Genomic DNA, 26,252 nt, shown 5'->3' on the forward strand with positions numbered 1-26,252 from the left:
CAGACTTTCCCAGTGCAATAAGTCTCCTGATTTCATGACTGCTGATACCAAAGGTGTTGATTGTGGATCCAAGTAAGATGAAGTTGTTGACAGTTTCAATCTTTACTAAAACTACCATGATGTTGCCTGTTGGTCCACAGGTCGCCTACTCGCAACAGGGTGTAAGCTGATTGTATTTGGCCTTGTATTTAAAAAGGCATTTTACCCATCAACAAATGAATGGATAGAGAAGCTGTGGTATATTCACACAATGGAATACTATGCTGCTTTGAAAAATAAGGAACTCTTGCAATATTATTCAAAATGGGTGACCCTGGAAGACATTATGCTGAGTAAAAAATCTCAGCCACAAAGAGACAAATATTATATGGTGCCACTGTTATAGAATGAGGCTGACATTGGGGTGGGGGTAAGACTGAGAAAAACTGGTAAAGTTCTGTTCCACAATCAGCCTCAATACTAGTTTAGACAGCTGATAATGAGTTCTGTACTGTCTCTTTCTATAGATAAAACCAATTTGATACTTGTATATTCCTTTAGGTAAGATCCATGTATATAATTGTTATTTATGTTATTCTGGTTTTCTGTAAAAAGGTATGAGCAATGAATAAATTATTGACTGGGGGAAAAAAAGGCATTGGCCACAAGCTCAGGGCTATTTCTACGCTGGGAAGATGAATGGAACAGCCAGATTCTGTGAAGGTGTGTTTTCTGAGTTGAAGTTGCGTGGCTCTTGATTGAAACAGGGTGTGAGCTGACTGGATATGGCTTTGTCTTTAAAAGGGCATTTGGGCCCATGGGTACTCAGCTCTCAGCCAGGTTTTTGTGGATCTCCTGAATAAAACAAGCTTGGAAGCAGGAGTGGCACCCACTTCCAAAAGAGCTTGCCTCTGGAAACTCTATGAATTTGGAGAAAAGATAAAAGTTTTGTGTTCAGGACTTTTGTTCATAAGTTGCTACAGGTCGTCTATGACTCTATGACACTTAACAACAACAACAACAACATTATATGTTCTATATATATAATTTTCTCTAAGTATATTGAAACTAAAAATAAAAATGAAGTTTACCATTCACCTAGAAAGAAAGGCTATGAATAAAAGTGAGTGCCTTTGAAATACATATATATTATGTATATATGCATGTATACAGGTGTCTATTCATACATACATGTTTGTGTCTATGTATATTTATTGATATATTTTTGCTATGAGGAAAAATGTGGCATCAGGATTGGAGGAAGATACATCAACAATCTGCGTTATGCAGACAACACTACTGCTTGCTGAAACTGAGTAGGACCTGAACTGCTTGCTTTGGAAGGTTAGGGACTGCCGTCTTCAGTATGGATTGGGGCTCAATATCAAGATAACAAAGATTCTCACCAGTGGGCCAATTGGCAGCATCATGATGGGTGGTGAAGAGATTGAGATTGTTCACAGCTTGAATTTGCTTGGCTCCACAGTCAACACTCTTGGTACCAGCAGCCAGGAAGTGAAAAGATGTATTGTGATGGGAAAGTCTGCAGTTCGAGACCTCTCTAAAGTACTGAAGAGCAATGATGTTAATCTGGAGACTACGTTGCACGTGATACAGGCCACAGTCTTTGCAATCACTTGCTATGCATCAGAAAGCTGGACAATGACTAGGGATGATAGATGTATAATTGATGCCTTTGAGCTGTGGTGTTGGAGAAGAGTATTGAATACACCACGGACTGCTAAGAGAAGAAGCAAGCTCACCCTGGAGAGGGTGAAACCAGGCTGCTCCTTGGAGGCAAGGATTATGAAGCTTCATCTGCCATACTTTGGACATGTTGCAAGGAGGGACCAGTCCTTAGAGAGGGACACCATGCTTGGGAGGGTGGAAGGGAAGACCTTCAATGAGGTGGATTGATTCAGTTACTGGGGTGATGGGGACAGGTGTGTAAGAGACAATGAGATTAGCACAGGATAGGGCAGGATATAGAGCTGTTTGGTGTACATAGGGTCACTGAGCCACAGGTGACTCGAAGGCACATAACAACAATAGATATTATGACAATATTTATCATCACATATATATTTGAACTATTGTTTTCCATTTAAATTATGCATGTAAACTATTTCAATTTTATAAGATGGATAATGGGCCAAGACGACTAGGCAATTCTTGCTCATAAATATGAATATGGGGCCAAGATTAATAGAAAACCTTATTTGGGATTTTTTAATTTAACATAGGAACATTAAAATGTATATTTTAAAAATAACATCCAACAAGTACACAAATATTAAGATCCTTTGTATTGGTTCAGTAATATTTTTGTAAAAGTAGTAAAAAAATTAGATGGTTGTTATTGTTAGGTGCCATCGTATTGAGTACAACCCATAGTCACCTTATGAACAATAGACATGAATCTGGTCCTATCCTGTGCCATTCTGACACTTCCTGACACATTAGAGCCCATTGCCGCAGCCTCCGTGTCAATCCACCTGGCCAAGTATCTTTCTCTCCTTTGTCAACATCTCACCCTCTCAAAGACTCATGTCCATTGCCAGGGACATGCTGAAGTATGTGAGATAAAACCTCATCATCTTTCCTCCAAAGAGCACTCTGGCTTTACTCTCTCTAAGACACATTTGTTTGAGTTTGGTGGGGTTTTTTTGTTGTTGTTTTTTTTTTTGTTTTTTAGTCCATCGGATGTTTAGAACTCTTATTCAATACCACTCTAAAATTAGATAATGGACTTTAACTCTAAAGGATGCATGCAGGAAACGGAGAGTTGCTCTTCATCTAATTTTTTCCTTATAAGAATACTGTAATCTAGGGCAATATTTCATTGTATCCTTTGTGTAAATATCCACAGAGTATCTTTGAGTTAGAATTGACTTGCGGGCATACAATAAGGACTTAGCTATTTTAACAATGCCTGGCTCTAACTCAGTTTGGCTAATCATTCCAATATGTGTTCCCATTAAAGTTATGTAAATTTGTTTTGCTAGTAAAGTGAGAGTAGAACATTGAAGTGAAATCAACAGCTCATGGCTACATTTGCTGTCTGTTTGGGGAGGCAGAATTCTTTCAAACTTACTTTTCTTTAAATATAATTTGAATTCTTGATAATATATGTTTTCTTATTCCTGTCAGAAATATCTCACATAGAAAATCATGGAATTAGAATATGTTTCAAAATAAATACTTATTAATAAATGCAGTCTGATGAGATTCAACTATTCTAAGCCTTATTACTAACAGAATTTGTTCAATAAAAATTCATATAATGACTTTTCAAAATTACTGTACATTCTAAAATGTTTAATAATATGAGTTAACTTGACCAATTTAAAGGTTTTTTTACTTACAATAATATTTGATGATATTTTAAAAATTATTGTTATACTTACCAGCCAAAGCAAGAATATATTCTTGAAATCTTGTTCCTATATGGTTAGTGGCTGTGCAATTATATCTTCCAAAGTCATTGTCAGACGTAGGTGCAATCTAAAATAATTATATTAATAAACTTATTATAATAATAAACCATCACATAAACTAAAAAATAAAATATGCCTACCATATTCACACAATGTTCACTCACTCACTCTACAATTCCTTTTCTATACACTGTGATCATTAGCTCTTTTAAGATGTAAACTGTATTTCTACTATGCATAGAGCTAGTTGAATCTTGCTTCATATATTGGTTTACTAAGTGGATTAACATTAACATAATTAAGTACCTACAGGAATGACAAAATCAATTAACAGTTAAATAGAAAGCTCTGATAGTAGAATAGAGCTTATGATTTTTTTTAAAAGCAATTCCTGCAGGTTTCAACTTGAAAATACTAAAGAAGTTATAGCAGCCTTGCTAAGTCTTTGTATTGCATTTTAGTCTCAGATCAGACAGATTTCATGGGAAAAAGCCTCAAAAAATATTAGATTTCTCATTTTTTTGTTAGTCTACTGAATATAAAATACCTAGAAAAACGGAAGATTCTTTCCAGTAAAAAAAAGAAAAAGAAAAAAAGCAGAGAAGAAATATTTCCAGGAACGTATTTTGTAAAAATGTTCTGCCCTTGTAGAAAACTCCTTGTAGTCAGGGGCTTTTTCTTGATATCTGTTAGCAGTATTGCCTCCATTGCTGCTCAATTCCTATAATTTTTTTTTTTGTTTTAAGGGAAAAGAAATGACCCAATTGTTAAACATGCAAAATCCATAATTAAGTTAATCTTAGGGGATTCTATTGCTGAACAATGGAACTAACCCTGTAATTTTAATGTACAGAAATGCTAGAGTATCAATTCAGAGAAGAGATTTGATAATAGTAATTGACATCATTTTCAAACTCAGTAACTATTATTAAGAAAGAATATGCTAACAACAAGAGTTACTGTTAATTTCAGCTCTATCTCAAAAGGGGAAAAATCATTTCGTGGTAATGGGAGACTATTAACTAAAAGTGCAATTTTGAGGTCCATTGAAGAAGGTAATTCTGAAGAGTTCAAAAAGCTGTGTCACTCATTTTGTAGTCAGCTGCTCATCTAGGAACAGATCTTAAATTGAAGGATTAGACATCTTAACAGGTCTTCTATAAGTCCTTCTGAGTGATCTAAATATTCATTTTTCTTACTTGTTTCATAGTAAATCAAATAAATTTTTTTCAAAATTATTTTACTATCCCATATGAGATTACACACACACACACAATTCTTATTCTACAGATCTCTGAGATTCCATAAGAAAGAATGAGTATACTAAATAAATGCAAGATAACTGTGATGATTACCAAACACTTAACAGTATTAAAGTAATTGAAATACAACTTCTTTAAGCCGACCTTTATAAACCCCCGTTTAAAATTTTTTTCCCGTGCCTACAAAAACCTTGGTAATTCTTTATAAAACAAATAATTTCTTCCCCATATTGTATAGTTAAGATATAGAGAAAATGTTAAATCAAAGTATAGATTTCAAAGGACAGCTCTGAACATGACCTTGAAAATTATGTCTTGAAACAAATTTTATGTATCCCACGAAAGTTATATAAAAGTAAAGTTTAAACAGTAGTTTTACATCCAACTGCAGCTAAAGGAAGTATTAGATAATTTTATCAAAATATAAGAAAATCTACATAAAATATTACAAAACAACAAGATTAAAGGTAGTTAATTCTTTACAATGGATGCAGGAATATTAGACATTGTTAAAAAAGAAATGGAACACATAAATATTGATGTACTAGTCATTGGTAAGTTGAGACAGATTGGCATAGGCCACTTTAAATCAGACATGATCTACTGTGCCAGGGATGAATAAGTGAGAAAAAAAATGAGGTTACATTCATAGTCAAAGGACCATTTCCAAATCTATTCTGAAATACAATGTTTGTAAAGAAAGGATAATATGCATACAAGGAAGACCTATCTGCTAATCCTTCTTTCAGTCAAATATATGCACCAACAACTAGAGCCTAAGAGGAGAAAATAGAAGATTTCTACCAAATTTTGCAATCTATAGTTCATGATTCACTGGTGACTGGAATGCAAAAGCTGGGAACAAGGAAGACTGGTCAGTACACAGAAAATAATGACTTAGTGACAAAAATGAGGCTGGAGATAGAATGATAGAATTTTCTATAATCAATGATCTATTCACTGCAAATACCCTGTATAAAAAACACAAACAAGGACTATACCCGTGACATAGACCTCAGCAAATGGACTATACAGGAATCAGATTGACTACATCTATGGAAATAACTGTTGCAGAAGTTCATTATCAGTTGTGAAGATTAGGCCCCGTTGATAACTGTGGAACAAATCATCAGCTACTCATGTGCAAGTTTAAGCTGAAGAGAAAGAAAATGAAAACAAATCATGAAGACCTGAAATATGACCTTGGATCTATTCCATCTGAAGTTTAAAACCATCTCAAGAACAGGTTTAAGGCCTTGGATACTAATAAATGAAGATCAGATGAGTTGTAAGATGTTATTAAGAATATCACTCAGGAAGAAAGAGATCAAAACACATCAGGAAGATTCATTAGTAACCTGACTTATAAAAATCACACAACCTTGCTCACTTAAACTGAAGAGGACTTTAAGCATCTGTTGCAAAAACTCAAAGGTCATTACAAAGACAGAAGAGGAAGAAAAGATCAAGATGGATGTCAAAAGAGATTCTGAATATTGGATTAGAATGGTGAGAGTACAAAACAAAGTGAAGAAATTAGAAAATTAAGGAGCTAAACAGAAGATTTCAAAGAGCAGCTAACAGAGGAAAAATAAAAGTATTCTAATGAAATGTGCAAAGAGCTGCAGTCAGAAAACTGAGATGGATGAAATCATTCAGCATTTCTCAAACTGAAGGAACTGAAGAACAAGTTGCCTTGAATTGCAAATACTTAAAGATGCTATGAGCAAAATATTGAATGATCCAGGAAGCATCAAAAGAAGATGGAAGGAAGACACAGAGTCACTGTACCAAAAACAATTGGCCGATGCAGAACAATTTCATGAAGTAGCATATAATCAAGAAACAGTGGTAACAAAAGAGGAAGTGCACGCTGGTCTGAAGGAATTGAAAAAAAAAAATCAGGCCCTAGGGATTGACAGAATACCAATTGAAATATTTCAACAAACAGAAACAGCCCTGGATATGTTCATGAGGTTGAGCCAAGAAATCTGGAGGAGTGCTACCTGGTCAACTGATTGAGAGAGATCCATATTTATTAACATTGCAAAAAAAGGTGATCCAACAGAGTATAGAAATTACTGAACAGTATCACTACTTTCACATAAAAGCAAATCTTGCTGAAGATTATCCACAAATTACTAGAACAGCACATCAAATGAATTCCAAAAATACCAGCAGAATTTAAAGAGGTCATGGCACTAGGGATATCATTGCTGATATCGATGGATCATGGCTGAAGGCAGAGGGTACCAGAAGTTGATCTCCTGTGTTCTATTGACTATGTAAAGATATTTGACTATGTGGATCACAACAAATAGTGGCTACTATTGAGTTTCTATAATCAAGGATGCTTTAGGCAGAATATTAAATGATCCAGGAAGTATTAAAAGAAGATGGAAGGGATATACTGAGTCATTTTATCAAAAGGAATTGGCAGATACAGAAGAAATTAATGAAATAACATATGAGCAAGAGCCTATGGTGATGAAGGAAGAAGTTCAAGCTGCTTTGAAGGAAATAGCAAAAAAATAAGGCCCCAGGAATATATGGTATACCAATTGAAGTATTTCAGCTAACAGATGCTGCCCTGGATGTGCTATTAGTGATACTTTTCGATAATTTCCACACCCTACTGGGTCACCTTTTTTTTTGGAATTGAAGTAAATATAGGTATCTTCCAGTCAGTTTGCCAAGTGGCAGTCCTCCAGATTTCTTGGCATCTGTTTGCTGAAATATGTCAACTGGTATTCCCTCAATTCCTGGGGCCATGTTTTTTACTAATCCCTTCAGAGAAACTTGAATTTACTCCATCAGCATCGGCTTTTGATCATATTTTGTTTCATGGAATTCTTCTGTGTCAACCACTTCTTTTTGGTAGAGTGCATCTGTAAACTCTTTCCATCTTATTTAGATACTTCCTGGATCATTCAACACTCTGCCTTCAGCATCCTTAAGTATTGCAACTCAAAACTTGCCTTTGTTCTTCATTCCTTCAGTTTAAGAAACGATAATTGAATAATCCCTGATCCTTTAGACAGTGAGAAATAATTTCTATAAAAGCAGGGAGTGAGCTGTGGTGGTAGCCTAAAGCAGGCATTTTTTAGCCTTACCTCAACCCATTCTATCCCCAGACACCTTAACTGCAGACACATTATCTTGAAAATCAGCAGAAGCCTTGGGACTGGGAGAAGAGAGAGAGAGAATGCTTCCCACACAGAGCAGCAAGACTTGAGGGAGATTGGACCAAGACTCTGGTGAGAATAAGACCTTGGTGGTGAGATTCTGGTGATGGTTGTGGAGAGATTGGCACTGCTGTGGGGAAACTCAGAGGAAACCTGAGATAAAGGCCACAGTTAAAGTTTTTTATGTTCTTTCAAGATACTTGAAAAAGAAGCTTACTTATAACTGCTATGCGGCAAACTTTGTTGGATGATTTGGATTTGACTGCTGAACTGAAACCACAACTATGACTAATTGAGGAATTGTGTTTTGCTGCTAATCTGGTTTGGAACTACAGGACTACCTGTACTTTAACAGTGAGATATTCTTTGCCTCTTCAACTCTCCAACCTATTTCCCTCATAAACCGCATTCTGTGTATCACAGCAGTGAGTAAACTTCGTGAGTCAACAATGAATAAACAAACCTCTTGCTGCTGCTGTGGTTTCAGAAGCACCATGGGGCTGAGCTATATGGGCTCTTCCTCCTCTCCTCTGGAGTGGTGAGGATCTGTGATAGTCTCACTCTTTCTGGTCTTTTGAGAGAGATGTTCACAGGTCTCTGTGATCATTTACCTTTTACTGCTCTTTAGACAAAGTCTGTGAACAACAGGTCTGAATCCTGTCCTACCTTGTGCCATCCTCATAATTTCTGAACACTTAAGCCCATTGCTGCAATCACTGTATCAATCTACCTGATTAAGGGTCTTCCCCTCTTTCATTGACCTTTCACCTTTCCATGTTTGATGTCTGTCTCCCAGGTGTAGTCTGTCCTAACAACATACCCAAAATATATGAGTCAAAATTTTACCACCGTTGATTCCAAGTTACACTCTGGCTGCTCCTCTTCCAAGGCTTATCTGTCTGTTAATTTGACAGTCCGTGAGAAATTCACTGCCTTCTCTGGCACTAAAAAAATAATGCCGTTGTATAGTTGTTTACTAAGGAGTATGAACTGACCCACAGCTGACCCCCCAGTGGGTTTTCAGAGGCAGTAAACTGCACTGGAGTTGACTGTCAATCTTTCTTTCCATGGAGCAGCTGGAGGTAGATTGAAACGGCATATTTTGCATTGGCATTCCAATTCTTAACACTGAGTCACCACGGCTCCTTCCAATAGTTAATATGGAAGGCTATGTACAAGCAATGACACGACTCAATAAAAATTAGTAATATTGTCACCAGACATATGTCAATTTGTCATCTACTGTTGGTAAGTTTTTTGCTGTAATGCTGGAAGCTAAGACACTTGCTTTTCAAATAACAGCAGTGTCATCCATGGTGGACAGGTTTCATTTGAGCTTTCAGATTAAGAATAAATAGAAAGAAACTCATGGAAATATACTTCTGAAAATTAACCTATATAAAAGTATAGAACACATAAGAACATTACAGGACTTTGTGTCTTTGGATTTGCAATCATGAAGGATAAAGTGTCGGAGAAGGATGCAACATTCATGATGTCCTTCCTCAATGAGGTTGTGTGGCATGTAACTAAAAAGATTGAAACAAACTAGCCAGTGATCACTATGTAATTAAGACACCCAGGAGTAGCAGTTGACTCTAAGGCAAGCATCTGGTTATCTTTGTATATAACTAATCTTACCGTCAATTTTTTATAAATTGCTTTTATTATTGTTCTGCTTTGTTTTCTCTTTTAGATTTAGTTGTTGCACACATACATTTCTTTTTAGTAAGTTTCAATTCACATTGTGAAAAATAAACCAAAAAATCCACTAAATTTGAGTCTAATCAGACCCACTGACACCTTCTGTTGTGGTTCCCACACTCTTTAAGTCTTTCTGTGAGGACACAGCTCATCTCTCTTTCACAGGCCATCTGATGATGGATTTGAATCACAAAACCTTTTCATTAGCAGTACAACATGTAATGCACCACACCACCCGGTGCTCCTTTGCCAAAAATAGTATATATATGAAATTATATACTTAAGGTCAGTCTTTAAGTAACAAATATCATTGGCTATCTATAAAATAAACAAAATTTTTTATCCTTCATTTTTGGCTGATAAATAATGTCATTAAGGTAGAGAGCTATAGTAAATAAAGGTTATTTGTTAAGCAAATGTTCAAATGTTGGCTCTTTAGAATGTTTCATGATATTTAATATAGCTAAGTATGAGCTTTCCCCCCAAATTCAGAAATAGCAAGAAGCAGTAAAGCAGAAATAACACACTAATTTTCATTTATAAGTCGAATTAATAGAAGTACTTTAGGTGAGGTTTAAATATAAACCAAAAACACAGCAGCAACATACATTTTAAACCCTTTTTTCAACCAAGTACTTAATAAAATCTGTTTATTAGTTAAAGATAATATCAATGAAAATATCTTAAGTAAATTCAGTAAGTGCTAAGAGATTTTAAGAAACTCTATAATGTATATTTATGATGATAAATGTTTCTGTGAGGAATTCTAATGATACAAAATATACCAAGGTAGATGAACTAATGATTATTGTTATAGATTTACATAAGCTCTGGCAATTCTCCTTCCCTTTTTCTCTCAAACACACACAAAACTAAAATTAATAAATTTAAAGTTTTCAGCTCAAATAGTATTTGAAACATTGACTCATTGTATAAGAAAATAAATTCTCCAAAAGTTCATTATAAACAATAATAAAATTAAGCAATGAACAAGCAATTTTGGTTTATTTAGGAAATTAAAAAAGAGTTGTACATCTAAGTATTGCAAATAGTATTATGAAAGTCAGTGGGAAGAGATTAAAGGAATATAAAAATATCATGATTAAAATTAAATTTTTGGCCCTCAATTACTGACAATTTTTTATATTTTCATACTGTAATTTATTTTCTTCTAAAAATAATCTGAAAACAAACACCTTTATTACTCATACATTATTCTGTATGAATGAATGACAAAAATTTGTCATTATGAAATGACAATTTATGAAGGAAAATATAATTTTCTGTATAAACCACAATCCTCATTAATTGGCCATAGTTCAAATGAATGAAATTAGCTTTATGTAAATCAATAGGAAATATATACATTAGAATTTCAAAGTATATTTTTAAGTACAAATATTTGAATAGTTTCTAAAATAGAAAGTAATCTCTAAAACACCTCTAAAATAATATATCCATTGATAGATGCAAAGACTTACCTCCAATATTGTCTTTCTTCCTGTACTGTAAGTCTTTATATTAGTGGTGTTCTTAGCTGGTAACACTAGTTTATCTCTTCTCCAATGAACGGATGCTGGTGGATTAGATTTCACATCACAGCTGATATTGATAGGATTTCCTTCCCAAGAATAATAAATGGTGTGGTTGGATACAAACTTTGGAGCATCTACAGAAAAAATATAGTAAAACATTTCTAGGAGTTTCATCTTAAAGATAAACTTTTATGTCAGTTAATTAATTGCTATTAAGTAAACATTATTAATAATCATAGCTGTTGTGATACTATGTATTTAACATGTGGGAAATGTTATAGTTCTTCTAAAACCATTCCATTTTAATGTTTCATGAATAATTGTAACATTATGAAAATATTCTAAGTTGGGTAATATTTTAAATATGAATTATTAATGTTCATATTTATGTTTGCTTTCACCAGCCTGACAAAAATATCTTTTGAGTAAATTAATTGCTACTATTACACGCATAAACTATTTTGGGAACAAATTATATTATAAACTAATAGGTTAGGCTAAAACTTAGCAAAATAAATGGCTCTTGCATCAGTTTTCATATTGTCTCTTTGCTGCTGTTAAATGCCATCGAGTCAAAACCAACTCATAGCTGACCATTCAGTGGGTTTTCAGAGGCATGTAGGAGGAGATCTTTCTCCCATGGAGAATAGTGTCTTAGTCATATTACCTTACCCTACAAATATTTGGATTATAATGTATGTGCCAGATGAAAATGACAATATCCCAACTAAACTATTTTTAAATGTGGAGAATATTTTATATTAATTTTTCCAGCTGTTGCACTCTTCCCTTTCCCAACTCCTAAAGTGCATACACATATTGCTATCATACACATAATGCCTAAGCATAGATCCATTCAGGCAGTTCTTCTCATCTCTTCTAATGCAGTGCATAGAGATCTATTAAGGCATTATTATTTTGTTGTTATTGTTTAGTGACCTTATGTACAACAGCTCTGTCTCTGATACACCTATCACCATTACCACAGTCATTGAGTCAATCCATCTCATTTAGGGCCTTCCTTTCTTGTGTTCTTCCTCCACCCTCCCAAGGCATGATATCCCTTTCCAAGGACTGGTTCCTTCTTGTCTTGTAACATGCTCAAAGCAGGTCAGACGAAGCTTCAGAATCCTTGACTTCAAGGATCAGCCTGATTTCACCCTCTTCAGTATGAACTTGTTTGTTATCCCAGAAGTCCATGATATATTCAATATGCTTCTCCAGAATCACAGCTTAAAAACATCAATTCTCCTTCTCTCACTCATAGTCACTGTTCAGCTTTCTGATGCATAAATTGTAATTGTGAAGACCATGGCCTGCATAGGGTACACCTTAGTCTCCACACTGACATCGTTGCTCTTCAATACTCTAGAGATGTCCCTGACAGCAGATTTTCCTATTGCAATTTGTCTTTTGATTTCCCGACTGCTTGTACCTGGAGGGTTGATTGTGGAGTCAAGCAAACTGAAGCTGTTAACAATTTTAGTCTCTTCACCGTCTATCATAATCCTGACAATTGTTCCAGTGGTGAGAATCCTTGTGCTTTTCTTTTGCTTTATTTTATGTTAAGCTTCAATCTGAATTTAAGGCTGCAGTCCTGACTTTCTGCAGCAAGTGATTCAATTCTTCAGTTTAAGCAAGCGAGGCTGTGTCATTTGCATAGCATAGGTGTTACACAGTCTTCCTCCAATCCTAATCCTCCAATCCATTCCTTTTTATAGATCCCAGCCTCCCAGATAATCTGTTCTGTATAGAGATTGAAAAGATATGGAGATAGGACAAATCCCTGGTGTACACCCTTCCCTATTTTGTACCATACAGTGTTTCCTTGCTCTAATCTGATGACTACCTCCTGACCAGGAGTTTAGGTTTCACATAGTACAATCAAGTGTTCTGGGATTCCTATTCTTCTCGGAGTTAGACGTCTGTTGTAATCCACAAAGTCAAATGCCTTTGTATAGTCAGTGAAACCCAGATAAACATTTCCCCGGTATGGTATGTTCTGCTTTCAGCCAAGATCCAGCCAAGACTAGCTAATATGGCAAATGAGGTTGAGCCCTCAAATATGGAAACACAAAGGAGGAGGAACAGTTTTAAGTAGACACTAGTGACGGGAGCATGGAATGTGAGAAACATGAATGTAGAAAAATTGGACATTGGTAAGATAATAAATGAAACACATAAATGTTGACATACTTAGGTATTGGCAAAATGATATGGATATCAGATGATCACATGATCTACTATGCCAGAGATTAAAAGGGAAGGACAAATGGGATTGCTTTCATAGATAAAAAAGTAATTTCTAGATCCATCTTGAAATACAATGGTGTGAGTGACAGGCTAATATCCATGTGCATATAAGGAAGTGCAGTGGATACCACTATCATTCACATATATTTATCAACATCTAGAGCCTGGAAAGAGAAATTAGAAGAATTCTACCAACTTTTGCAGTCAGAAATCAATCAAACATGCAATCAAGATGCATTAATAATAATGGGTGACTGTAATGCAAAAGATGAAAACAGAGAGAAAGGATTATTATTTTAGCATCAACAATAACATAGTCAAAACAGTTGTCCTATAAAAGATTTCTGACTAAATAAGTGGTGGCACATATTTGTTCTCAGGATTGCTAAACCCTACATGTGTGATCTATTTTCTCATAGTCCTACTCCTACCTGGAATGACTTTGCCCTTCCATATTGTTGTGTTGTTATGTGCCATTGAGTCACTTGCGACTCATAATGACCCTATGTACAAGAGCCCTAAATGCCGTTCTATCCTGTGCCAACCTCACCGTCTCAAACGCACTCATTCCCACCACCTCAGTCACAGAATTGATCCATCTCATCAACGGTCTTCCTTTCCTGTGCCGTCCCTCCACTCTCCCAAACATAATGTCCCTTCCCAAGGACCAGTCCCACCTTGCAACATGCCCAAAGTATGTCAGACAAAGCTTCAGAATCCTTGACTCCAAGGAGCATTCTGGCTTCACCCTCTCCAGGACAAACCTGTTTGTTCTCCTAGCAATCCACAGTATATTCAATACCACAGCACAAAGTCATCAATTCTCTTTCTATCATCTCTAGTCACGGTCCAACTCTCTGATGCATAGCATGTAACTGCAAAGAGTATAGCCTGGATCAGCGCACCTTAGTCTTAAGCCTGACATCGTTGCTCTTTGGTACTCTTGATCCCTCACAGCTGACTTTCCCAATGTAATTCATCTCTTGATTTCCTGGCTGCTGTTACCAAGAGTGTTTACTGTGGAGTCAAGTAAACTTTCATCATCCATACTGATGCTGCCAATTGGCCCATTGGTGAGAATCTTTGTTTTCTTGATGTTGAGCTTCAATCCATACTGAAGGCTGCAGTCCTTGACCCTCTGCAGCAAGGACTTCAGGTCCTCCTCAGTTTCAGGAAGCAGGGGTGTATCATCCACATAACGCAGGTTGTTGATGATTCTTCCACCTATCTTGAAGCCTCATTCCTCCTTGTACAGCCCAGCGTCTCAGATGATGTGTTCTGCATAGGATTGAAAAGGTATGGACCCCCTTCTTGATTTTGAACCACGTAGTGTCTCCTTGCTCTGTTCAATATTACAGCCTATATTTTATATGCCTTTACACTGCTGGTTATAAATCCTTGTTTTGAGTTCCAACTTTATTTTATGTCCTTATTTAATGTAACATTTATAACAGTAATTGGAAAATTTGCTTTTTTATTGTTTTTGTCAAACAATATGTACTTTATGCATTGGGTTGTACTTTAGTCATGGTTATTTTTCTCATGTTATACATAGTAAATGATGATATCTTGGTTCTATCAAATCATGATGGGGACTGTCTGGATACTGAACTTGAATTTTGAATGTGAAAAACTTAAAAGTAGAAGCAAAATAATTTTAGGTTAGAAAAGGTTAAATGAACAACCCAAGAATACATTAATATATGACAGTAAAATTGAAGTAATATTCTTTCCTTTAATGAGTATAGTATTTGTATTTTAAATTTAAAACTCATCGTAAACCTAAGCTTATAAACATATAACCTTTTACTACTCTTGAATGTAAATAAAATAGAATCTCTTTTGTATTATAGTATTTTGGGGAAAAGTTCATGTATATATATTTACATATAAATATAGCTCAACTTTTCAGTCTCACATACACAATGGAACTATCAATAATTAATTTGTGGTCATACTTTGTCCACAATATAGTATCTGTTGCATCGGAAAAATTATATCATTATAGTAACTTAACCATGACTAAGGGTAATATTTGACTTTTCTACCAAAGTAAGTATTTGACAGTAATTTCTTGCCCAAAGTTCGCAGTGGGAATTCCATTCACGATTACTAATGTTTAAAGAAATATATGCTATTGGTAATGTGTGCTACACTGAGTATTTGTGATTTAAACTGGGAAAATAATTTTAAATACTCTCCATAATGTAGACATCATTCATGTCTCAGTTTGTTATATGCTGGTGACATGCAAGCTTTTGTTCTGCTGGCAGCTGTGCCACCAGTATTTCAAATATGAGCTTCCAAAGTAAGAAAGAAAATGAAGATAGACCTAATGTTCTACTTGTGAAATCCGGCCAGTGAAAATCTATCAATTAACTGAAAATACAGTGAAGACAGTATCATATACTTTCCATTGTTTCAATTAAGATGTAGGATGGAATATATTCCAGGACATGTTAATCTACTAAATATTAGGAATATTTAGTGACAAGTTTTAGCAACCTGTCTTTGAAGAAAACCAAAATCATTCTCTAGAACTGATCTTGCATAAGAAAAAGTAAGTAGAATAGTAGAGATGAGAAGGAAAGAGGAGTGAAGAAAAAGGTGGAGGAGAGATGTTAAAGAGGAGATAGAACAAGAACCTATAATTTATGTAATAAAGGAAATAAAAAGAGTTTGAAAAATTTCTACCACCAGACCTTTATACAGGAAACAACAACACAGATTTACATCCAGCCCTTATCAAGCAGCTCTTATTTCATATAGTTTTATTTATAGTTAAGTCACCTGCAACTCATAGCAAACTCTATAAACAACAGATTTGAAACTTACTCTATCTTGGGCCATCCTTATGATCTGTGAGACACTTGAGCCATTGGTACAGTCACAGTGTCAATTTATCTTACTGAGATTTTCATCACTTTTTCTGACCCTTCAATTTTCCCAACATTATTTCTTTTCCAAATACTTGTATCCCCTGACAAAATATCCAAAGTATGTGAGACAAATTTCACCATCTTTGTCTCTAAAGACCAGCCTGGATGCACTTCAGCCAAGAAGTCCAGAGGATGGTCAATACTCTTCTTAAATAAGACAACTAAAAGGCATTAATTCTTCTGTTATACTTACTCATTTTTCTAAATTTCAGAGGCAGAGCAAATAACTGAAAAGATCATGATGCCTTAGCCTTTAAACTGACATTATTGCTCTTTAAAACTTTAAAAAGACCCTTGACAGTAGATTTGAAACATGTATTTTGATTCCTGACTGGTAGTATCATGGGTGTTGATTGTGGATCCATGTAAGATGAAATTATTGACAAGTTCCAAGTTTTCTGCATCTGTGCTATATGTATATTAGGGATGGGGAGGATGGCTCAGGATAAAGCAGAATTCAGATGTGTTGTCTACAGAGTCACTATGAGTTATAGCCATCTGGAGGACACCTAACAACAACATTCTGATTGATGTTGCCTACTGGTCTTGAAGTAGGGATTTTGTTTTCTTGAATTTGAGAGGTAATTCATTTTGCAGGCTATAGTCTTCAGCAACAAGTGCTACAATTCTTCATGTTAAGCAAGCAAGTTTACATCATCTGAGTAACTCAGATAATTTATAAGCCTTCTTCCAATCCTGATGCCACATTCTTATTCATAAAGTTCAGCTGATTTCAAATCATAAAATGTTTCCTTGCTCTGTTAAAACTCTAGATTTTGGTCTAGGTGTATAGGTTTTACATGAGTAATAAAGTATTTGGAGATTCCCATTCTTCTCAAAGTTACCTATAATTTGTAACTATACATGCAGTCAAATGTCTTAACATAGTAAACAAACAAACACACACAAAAAACCCAAACAAACTCACAGACATCTTTCTGGTTTCTCAGCTTTTAGCTGAGATCCATCCACATCAGCAAAGAAATTCCTTTGCAAATGACACTTCTTAATCCAGCTTGGCTTTCTGGATGAACGTCCAAAAGGTGGGAGTAACAGGACAGGGGAATAGGGCCATAAACAGCTCTGAAAGTGACAGAGGGAGTAAGAATATCTCAGTTTCTCACTGCCCCACAGCAAAAAGCAGATAAAGAGCCCATAGCCCAGCCTCATAGTGCTGTAAGGGACCAAGAAGCAGAGATTCGTTTATTCATTGCTGACTTACTGACTCACAGTTATGGTATCAACAAGGGTTTGTTTTGTTTTGTTTTTTTATTAGGTAAGTGACTGAGCGAAACAAATAATGTTTCACAATACAAGCCCAGGTTTTAGATCAACAGTTCCAAGGCACAATCCTTCAATAATTCAAGTTCCAGTTTCAGTTCAGCAATAAAATCCAAATCATCCAACAAGTTTTGCCTTAGAGCAATTGAAGTCAGCTTCTCCTTCAAACATCTGACAAGAATACCAAAACATTTAACTGTGGCCTACATAAATGCAAAAAGCTGCAGGTCATACCTTGAAACCATTTGTTCACAGAAATGCCACAGTCTTTCCATCACCAGGGCTCTTTCTCACCAGTGTCTTGCTGCCACAAGTCTTACCCTCTAAGCCTTGCTGCTCAATGTGGGAAGCACTCTTTCTCTTATCCTAGTCACACCACTGATGCTGATTTGCAAGACCACATGTCTGCAGATAAGGTAGCTGAAGACCAGAGGCTAAATGGCTAACTTAAGCCAAGTTTTAGGCTAACGCTACACTGTTCTAATAATTTAAAAATATTTTCTAAGGGGAGCTCTGGTGGCCTAGTGTTAAGGAGCTGCAACTACAATCCCAGAGGCGTACGGTTCGAATCCACTAGATGCTCTGCCGGGGAAGGAGGGACAATCTCCTCCTGTACCAGTCAGATCTGATTTGACGGTACATTCACACAAAAATAATAAAATAAAATAAATTAAAAAAATATTTTCCAGCAAGTTCTAATTTAATGATGTTGTGTGATAATATATTTTGTTATATTAGCATTTTTTAAAACATGGAAACATATATGTATCTTTTACAGTCATTTAGCCATCTATTCCAATTTTTTTGGCATACAGTAGTGAAGGTGTTAAGGGCATCTGTTTTTTGATAGATGTCAATTTGCAGTTTACTAGTTCCTGGAACCATATTTTTGACAATTCCTTCACCGTAGCTTGAATTGTTTTATTTCATTACCAGTTATTCTTGGTAAAATGATACTTTTTAATATTTCAGTGTCAAACAATTCTTTTTGGTATAAAGATTATATGTTTCTTCTGTTTTCTTGATGTTTTCTACATTATTTAAGATTGTATACATAGAATATTTTGTATTACAATTCAAGGCTTAAATTTGTTTTTCAGTTCTTTCAACTTGAGACATATTGAGGGTGTTCTCTTTTTAATTTCAAACTCTAGCTCTTTATACAGTTTATTACGATATTTTGCTTCTTTTTTATTACTATTATTATAATTTTAATGACAATTTAGAGAGATTTTGGATTTCTATTCATTATTGCACTTTTATCCCTGACTTCCCCTCCCCTCTTGTTTATTCTTCTCTTTGAAAAAGAAAAGAAAATTTTTTTCATTGTTATACATGCTTCTTGAGCTATTCTTTGAAATCATCTCTTTATCACTCTTACTTCAGCATTTCTTCCCTTTAGTTTAGGACACTTCATATTTTAGTGCAATTTTTATAGTCTCTTCTGACATTTGCTTTGATCTCATTATTAGTAGTGATTATTATATTATATTGTAGTAACTATTAGGCTTTTTCATGGATGATATCTTTGATGTCATCCCAGACCTCATCATGTCATGTGTTCAGTATATCAGATCTGTTTGAGATGATCTTTAAAATCAAGTGGGATAGACTCCAATTCAAGTTTAATTCTTGTGCACTTGTTATCTTTGTCTTAACGTCGATCTGAACTTAAACATAAATAATTCATGATATGTTCTACAATCAGCCCCTAGCCTTGTCTTGACTACTTATATTTTGCTTCTTAATTGACTTTTTCCATTGATGGAGTCAATCTGATTCTTGTATCTGATTCTATCAGGTGAGATTCTTCTGTGTAGTTATTATTTTTAAAGGTATTTATAATGAATAATTCATTGAATTTACAAAATTCTATCATTCTAAATCCAGCCTAATTTCTGTCACCAATTCAAAATTTTCTAATATTTTTAAAATAGAATTAAGTAATTTTACTGAAAAAACAAAACTAATACCCCAACTTGTTGCCAAAGAATCAATTCAGCTTTTAGCATCCCTTATAAGACAAAAAGGAACTTCCCTTAGCGTTTCCAAGCACATTCATTTTTAGTGGAGCAGACAGCCACCTTTTTGTCTCCTGATGAGTAACTGGAGAGTTTAAACTATTGACCTTTTGCTTAGTAGCCAAGTCCATAACCACAGTACCTCTTTCAAACGACATTTCTGTTTTCCAAATTAGTGTTCTGAACCTTAAGGGATTTTATAAAATAGAAAGCCTAGTTGGTACAAACAATTACAGTAGATAAATAAAAAATATGTATACTATTATAGAGATTTAGAAACAGGTACAGATAATGATATATGTTGTTGTTGTTGTTGTTGTTGTTGTTGTTGTTATGTGCCATCGAGTTGCTTGCAACTCATAGCGACCCAATGTACAAGGGCCCTAAACACCATCACATTTATCATATATGAAGTTGTTTTTGGTTTGTTGTTATGCACTTTTGAGTCAACTGTGACTCATAGCAACTCTATGAGCAATAGCTCTGAACTCTACCCCATCCTGAGCTAATCTTATCAAATCCAACATACCTACTCCAAGTACTGTATCAATTCATCTCTTCCAGGGACTTCCTTTCCTGCGTTGCCCCTCTACTCTTTCAAGAATCATCATGTACTGGTCCTTTCCGGAAACATGTCCAAAGTATGTGAGACAGAGCTTCAAAATCCTTGCCTTCAAGGAATAATCTGTTTTCACCCTCTCCAGGACAGACCTTTGTTCTCTTGGCAGTCCACAGTATATTCAAGATTCTTTTCTCGTACAACAACTCAAAGGCATCGATTATTCCTCTATCAATTATCCTTAGTCATTGTCCAGCTCTCTGATGCATATATATAGTTAAAAAAAAAACTTGTTTAGTTTTAAAATAAATTACACCTTTGAATGTAGATTTATGTGTCATATTAAAGTGAAAACACTGTCTAGTAATATCTGTCATTTTTAATAAGTTACCACATTAAAACAGATGTTGTTGTTGTTATGTGCTGTTGAGTTGCTTACAACTCACAGTGTCCTTATGTACAACAGCCCTCAACTCTGTTCTGCCCTGTGCCAATCTCACTGTCTCCGACACATCCATCCCAACTACCCTAGTCACTGAATCAATCCATCTCATAGAGGGCCTTCCTTTCCTGTGCTGTGCCTCCACCCTCCCAAGCATGATATCCCTCTCCAAGGACCAGCCCCTCTTTACAACATATCCAAAGTATGTTAGACGAAGCCTCAGAATCCTTGCCTCTAAGGATCAGCCCGGTTTAACACTCTCCAGGCTGAATCTGTTTATTTTAAAAATATTGTATTTTATCATTGTCAATTTAAATATATTATATATTAAAGTAGGTTATCTAGGTTCTCAAAACTTACATTCATGATTATTTAAAAAAATTTATTTTAATATATATGGGAGGAGATTTGAAGTCTTAATCTTAGGGAACTGCTGTGCTAACCCAAAGGCCATACCTCTCTCAATTTTAATTCACCAGAAGCTCTACAGGGAGTTGTTATGTTAATTTAAAGACCAAGCCTTTCTTCCAGTTTGAATACCAGCAGCTCCAAAGAAAAAGATGGGCAACTTCCTGTCTTTACAAACTCTGAAAACTATCTGAAGTCAACTCACATTCACACCTGTCAGCAATGACTATAAGTATTTATTTATATGTTTATATTTATATCTATTTTTATATCTCTATCTCTATAAAATTTGCTATTTATGTACCATCAAGTCAAAATCAACTACAGCATGTTTTTAGACTCTCCAGTGGGTTTTCAGAGGCAGTAAATCTCATGAGAAGATACTGTCAACCTTTCTCCTACATTACAGCTGATGGATTTAAATATGACTGGCAGTTCAGTAGACAAAGGATGTGTAATCTTCTCCCAGTTATGGGTTGGTTCTAACTTCACCATACACAACAACAAAAACAAAACCACACACACACACACACATACACACAGTTAAGATATAAGGTTGTTGTTGTTAAGTGCCGTCAAGTTGCAGGCGACTCACAGTGACCCTATGAAGGAGAGTCCTCAAAACTTGGGTGCCTTTTATCCTCTCTCCAGGTTCATAGGGTTTCCAGAGGCAAGCCATTATGGAAGTGGATGCTCCTCCTTCCAAGCTTGTTTTAATCGGGGAGCTCCACCCCACTCTCTGTCTGCATTGGGTAACCAACCATTAAAGCATTTGACACATCAGTGTCACAGGGTTCAGCCTCACAGCAACCACAAGTGACTGCTGTACGGCAACTTGTACACCAGGGCTATATGACTCTGCAAGCAAAACGTAAGAGGAACTTAAAATCAGAAACAAAAACAATCCAAACACAGTATTAGAGATACTGAAAAAAACAAAAACCAAGGCAAAAAAACTCAATCCACAATATGAGGACCAATGTTTCAAATGCTATCAACATGTTGGAGGGACAGGTGAACACAGGTGAACACAGAACCAGCAAACAGAAGATAGAATTCTCACCATTGATATGCTAGATTAAAAATACAATCAAAAAGGAAGAAAAAAAGAAGAAATTCTAAGAATAAAATGGGACAACATTAGGAGTAACAACATGTGCATAATTGGAATCCCAACACAGGAAGAAGCAAGTAAAAGCACTAAGAAAATTGTGGAAGAATTACCAGAAGAAAACTTTCCAGGCATAATAAAGAATGAGAGAACATGTATTCAAGAAGATGAGTGAACATTGTATAGACTAACTAGACCTCAAAAGAAAAAATACCAAGGCATATCATAGTCGAATTTGCCAGAACCAAAGATAAGTAGAGAATTCTGAATGCAGTGAGGGAGAAACAAACACTGATCTATACGGGGAAGCAAATAAGATTAAATGCTGATTTCTCAGCAAAAAACAAGAGAACGAGAACAGGGGAATAACATACATCAAACACTCATCCAAGAATACTGTATTCAGCAAAAATGTCCATCATATATGAAGGAGAGACCAAGATATTGTCAAAAAGCAGAATTTAAGGGAGTTTGTAAAAACAAGATTAGAATTGAAGGAAACACTGAGAGATGTTCTTCTTACAGTGATGCCATAGAAAGTAGAATGAACCAAACTAACCAGCAACAACACCAAAAAGAAATCAACACAATGATAGCAATAAAATCTTGCCTCTCAATAATTACAACACTGAACATGAATAGCTTAAATGCACCACTGAAGAGAGAAAAGAGTATCAAATGGATAAAAAACAAAAATCCATCAATAAGCAATCTATAAGACACACACCTGAAAAGTGAAGATAAAGAAAAACTAAAAATATCTTACTGCTGCATTGTTCACAATAGCAAAGAGATGTAAACAACCAAAGTGCCCATCAACAAATGAATAGTTAGAGAATATCATAGATATTCGTTAGATATTAGTTAGAATTCGTACGAGAGAATACTATGCAGCACCGAAAACCATGGAACTCATGAAATATTATACAAAATGAGTGACCCTGGAGGCATTATGCTGAGTGAGATATCTCAGTCATGAACGACAAATAGTGCATAATGCTACTGTTATAAAATAGGTATGACTTTGGAGTTCAGGGGGAAACTAAGAAAAGAAAGGATAAATAATGAACACTGCATTAGAACTGATAAGGGGGAAAATTATTTAAAAGGAATATATTATTAGGCATTATTTGCATGACAACAGTCCAGAAGAGGTGCATAGCAAAATATCCTTGGATGGGGAAAGTGAGAAAATTGTGCAACAATGAATGAATTTTTTTTAAAGGAAAGCAAACTAGTGTGGGAAGGGATAAAATTGTGCAAGAATGAATGAATACAAATCCTCTTTTCTGTAAATTTCATTAAAATACCAGTAAAAATTATTTGTATAATAAAAAAAATACACTTGATTCGTGATAGCTGTATAGGCCAAAGTCTGGATTAGAAAATTTCCTATGTTCATCAATCTAGAGGAATCTCTGCTTTATATTACTAGCGTAAGATGAAACTGTAAAATGTCTGAGGCTCTGAATCTTTCAGTCAGATTCAGGTTCAGAATAAACTATTTACTATTCTAGCAGGCATGCGATAATAATATACCTGTTTTGATAAACGTGACTTCTTTTTAACATTGTTGCTGAAACTAAGAGATGAACTTGCAGACGTTATACTGCATTGCTGTTGTTTCTGTACCAGATTATTTGACTTTATCATTTACGTAATAACAATTTGTCACTTTCTCTTGTCCCTTCTTTTCAGGTTCTGATGTATTTTCTGGTTTGTGTATTTGTCGTTGATACCTGCAATCTATGCTCAGTGTTACCTCTTAAATTCCAATTGCCCTGGATTATTAATTCTGTCGATTTATGCTGATAAAAAAGTACAACATAAACTCTGAGGATTAAAATCTATATAGATCTTTGACCTGAATTCTCACAGCTACCTGCCTCAATGTCAAGAAGACAAAGATTCTCACCACTGGGTCAATTGGCAGCATCAAGATGGATGGTGAAGAGATTGAGATTGTTCACAGCTTTAGTTTGCTTGGCTCCACAGTCAACACTCTCGGTACCAGCAGCCAGGAAATTAGAAGACGTATTGCCATGGGAAAGTCTGCTGTTAGGAACCTCTCCAAAGTACTGAAGAGCTATGGTGTCTCTTTGGAGACTAAGGTGCGTCTGATACAGGCAATGGTCTTTGCTATCCCTTGTTATGCATCAGAGAGTTGGACAATGACCAAAGAGGATAGAAGAATTGATGCCTTTGAGCTTTGGTGCTGGAGAAGAGTATTGAGGGTACCACAGACTGCTAGGAAAACAAACAGATTCATCCTAGAAAGGGTCAAACCGGGCTGCTCCTTGGAGGCAAGGATTCTAAGGCTCCATCTAACATACTTTGGACATGTTGCAAGGAGGGACAGGTCCTTGGAGAGGGACATCATGCTTGGTAGGGTGAAGGGACAGCGCAGAAGGGGAAGGCCCCAAATGAGGTGGATTGATTCAGTGACTGGGGTAATCAGGATGGGTGTGTCGGAGATGGTGCGATTGGCACCGGACAGAGCAGTGTTTAGGGATGTTGTACATAGGGTCGCTATGAGTCGCAGGTGACTTGATGGCACATAACAATAACAACAACAACAACCTGTCTCATAAATAACAGAATTAGGCAACTGTTTATACAAACCCACTCTACCATTTTCTTAAAATTCACTCCAGATAAAGAAATTATGAACAAGACTTACTGATTTCTTAATGCAGAGTCTTGAAACAGAACTCCTATTTCTTCAAATATATGAGCCGATAAAGAGCTCTAATCTGCAAATTTTGTGTTCCTCATCCCCTGATGAATCAAAAGGTAGCCTCACTCTGTCACCAAGCTTGTATTTTCCAACTCAAGGTCCAAATCCTGACCATGGATTTGGAGTCATCAGTCCCTATAATGGTGCTGGCATTTTACTTACAACTGTGTGAGCTCTGGTCAGATGTAGTCTATAGGGAGTTGTACTTACTAACATAAACAGAGCACTTCTTGCTTGGTTTGAATCCATTAAAGGCTTCAGAGTCAAAAGGCATGCAATCTCCTCACATGTATGTGCAATTAGAGTCTATGAAAACCAACTGGAGGGTCAACTTTGAGTAACTGCTTACTTGGCAGCAATGAGCGAATAAGCCATTATAGTAAATAACTCTCTCTCAAGTAGATAGGTGTGGTGGTGTTGTTTTTGTTGTTAAGTGCCATTGAGTCATAGGCGACTTATAGCTACCCTATGAATGAAAGACCTGAACATCTGTATAACTTTCATCAAGTAGGTAGGTAGCTAGATCTATTTATGCTTCACTGGTTGTTCTGAGGTTTTTTCCCCCATAGAGAAATCAGAATTGTCTTCTGTATTCTCGAAAGGGAGACCTGGTGGCCTAGAGTGTAAGGAGCTGCACTGCCAACCTAATCCAGCCATTACACTGCAGGAGAAATATGATCAATCACTTCCCATGCAATGTACTGCCTCTAAAAACTCACTGGAGGGTCAATTATGAGTTTGTTCTGACTTGGTGGCATATTACAACAAACATTCTCCAAAGCATTTGCACAAAGCACTGAAATATTGTTCTCTCTTCCTATTAATGTTATAAAAAATGCTCTTTCATGTTCATAGAGTTGCTATGAGTTGTAGTTGACTCAATTGTTGCTGTTGTGTACCAGAGAGTCAGAAATGACCCACAGGTTACTTTCCAGCGGGTTTTTATTGCCCAGGAGGATACTGTCCATCCTTCTCCCACACAGAGCACATGGTAGCTTCCAACCACGCTCCTTCAGGATTGCATGCAGTGCAGTAGAGTTTCTTGCCACTAAGCCACAAGAGCTCCATAGTAGATTCAATAGTACTTACTAAATAATAGTAAGCAGTTGCCTCAAACTCAATATCTATACATAGAAAGATATAGCAGTTGGCTTTTATAAATATTTACGGCTCTGGAAGTCCTATAGGGCAGTTCTGCTTAGTCCTTTAAAGTCACTATGAGTTGGAACTGACTCAATGATAGTGATTTTGGTTTAAGTTATAATTTAAATTTTTTAAAAAAGATTTTAAAGCACAATAGGGCAACCTGTTAAAAAGTTGTTATTTGTTTCTCAGAACAAGATATAACAATTATTAAGCTGGCTCTATCAAAATTATAGGAGCTCTGCTGGCCTAGTTG

General features: G+C 35.7%; 1 protein-coding gene across 2 annotated transcripts in view; it reads right to left on the reverse strand.

The window, feature by feature from the left end:
- The window catches only part of NCAM2 (neural cell adhesion molecule 2), a 781,544-nt gene that overhangs the window by 156,001 nt on the left and 599,291 nt on the right, over positions 1-26,252 (reverse strand). For both annotated transcript variants that reach the window (XM_006899357.1, XM_006899358.1), the window contains 2 exons: positions 11,049-11,236; positions 3,387-3,483 (listed from right to left, as the gene is read on the reverse strand). In XM_006899357.1, coding sequence (XP_006899419.1) covers positions 3,387-3,483; positions 11,049-11,236 — 285 coding nt within the window. The remainder of the gene's footprint in view (positions 1-3,386; positions 3,484-11,048; positions 11,237-26,252) is intronic.

Source organism: Elephantulus edwardii, unplaced genomic scaffold, assembly GCF_000299155.1.
Source record: "Elephantulus edwardii isolate Elephantulus edwardi_28Jun2011 unplaced genomic scaffold, EleEdw1.0 scaffold00253, whole genome shotgun sequence".
NCBI classification, from domain to species: Eukaryota; Metazoa; Chordata; class Mammalia; order Macroscelidea; family Macroscelididae; genus Elephantulus; species Elephantulus edwardii.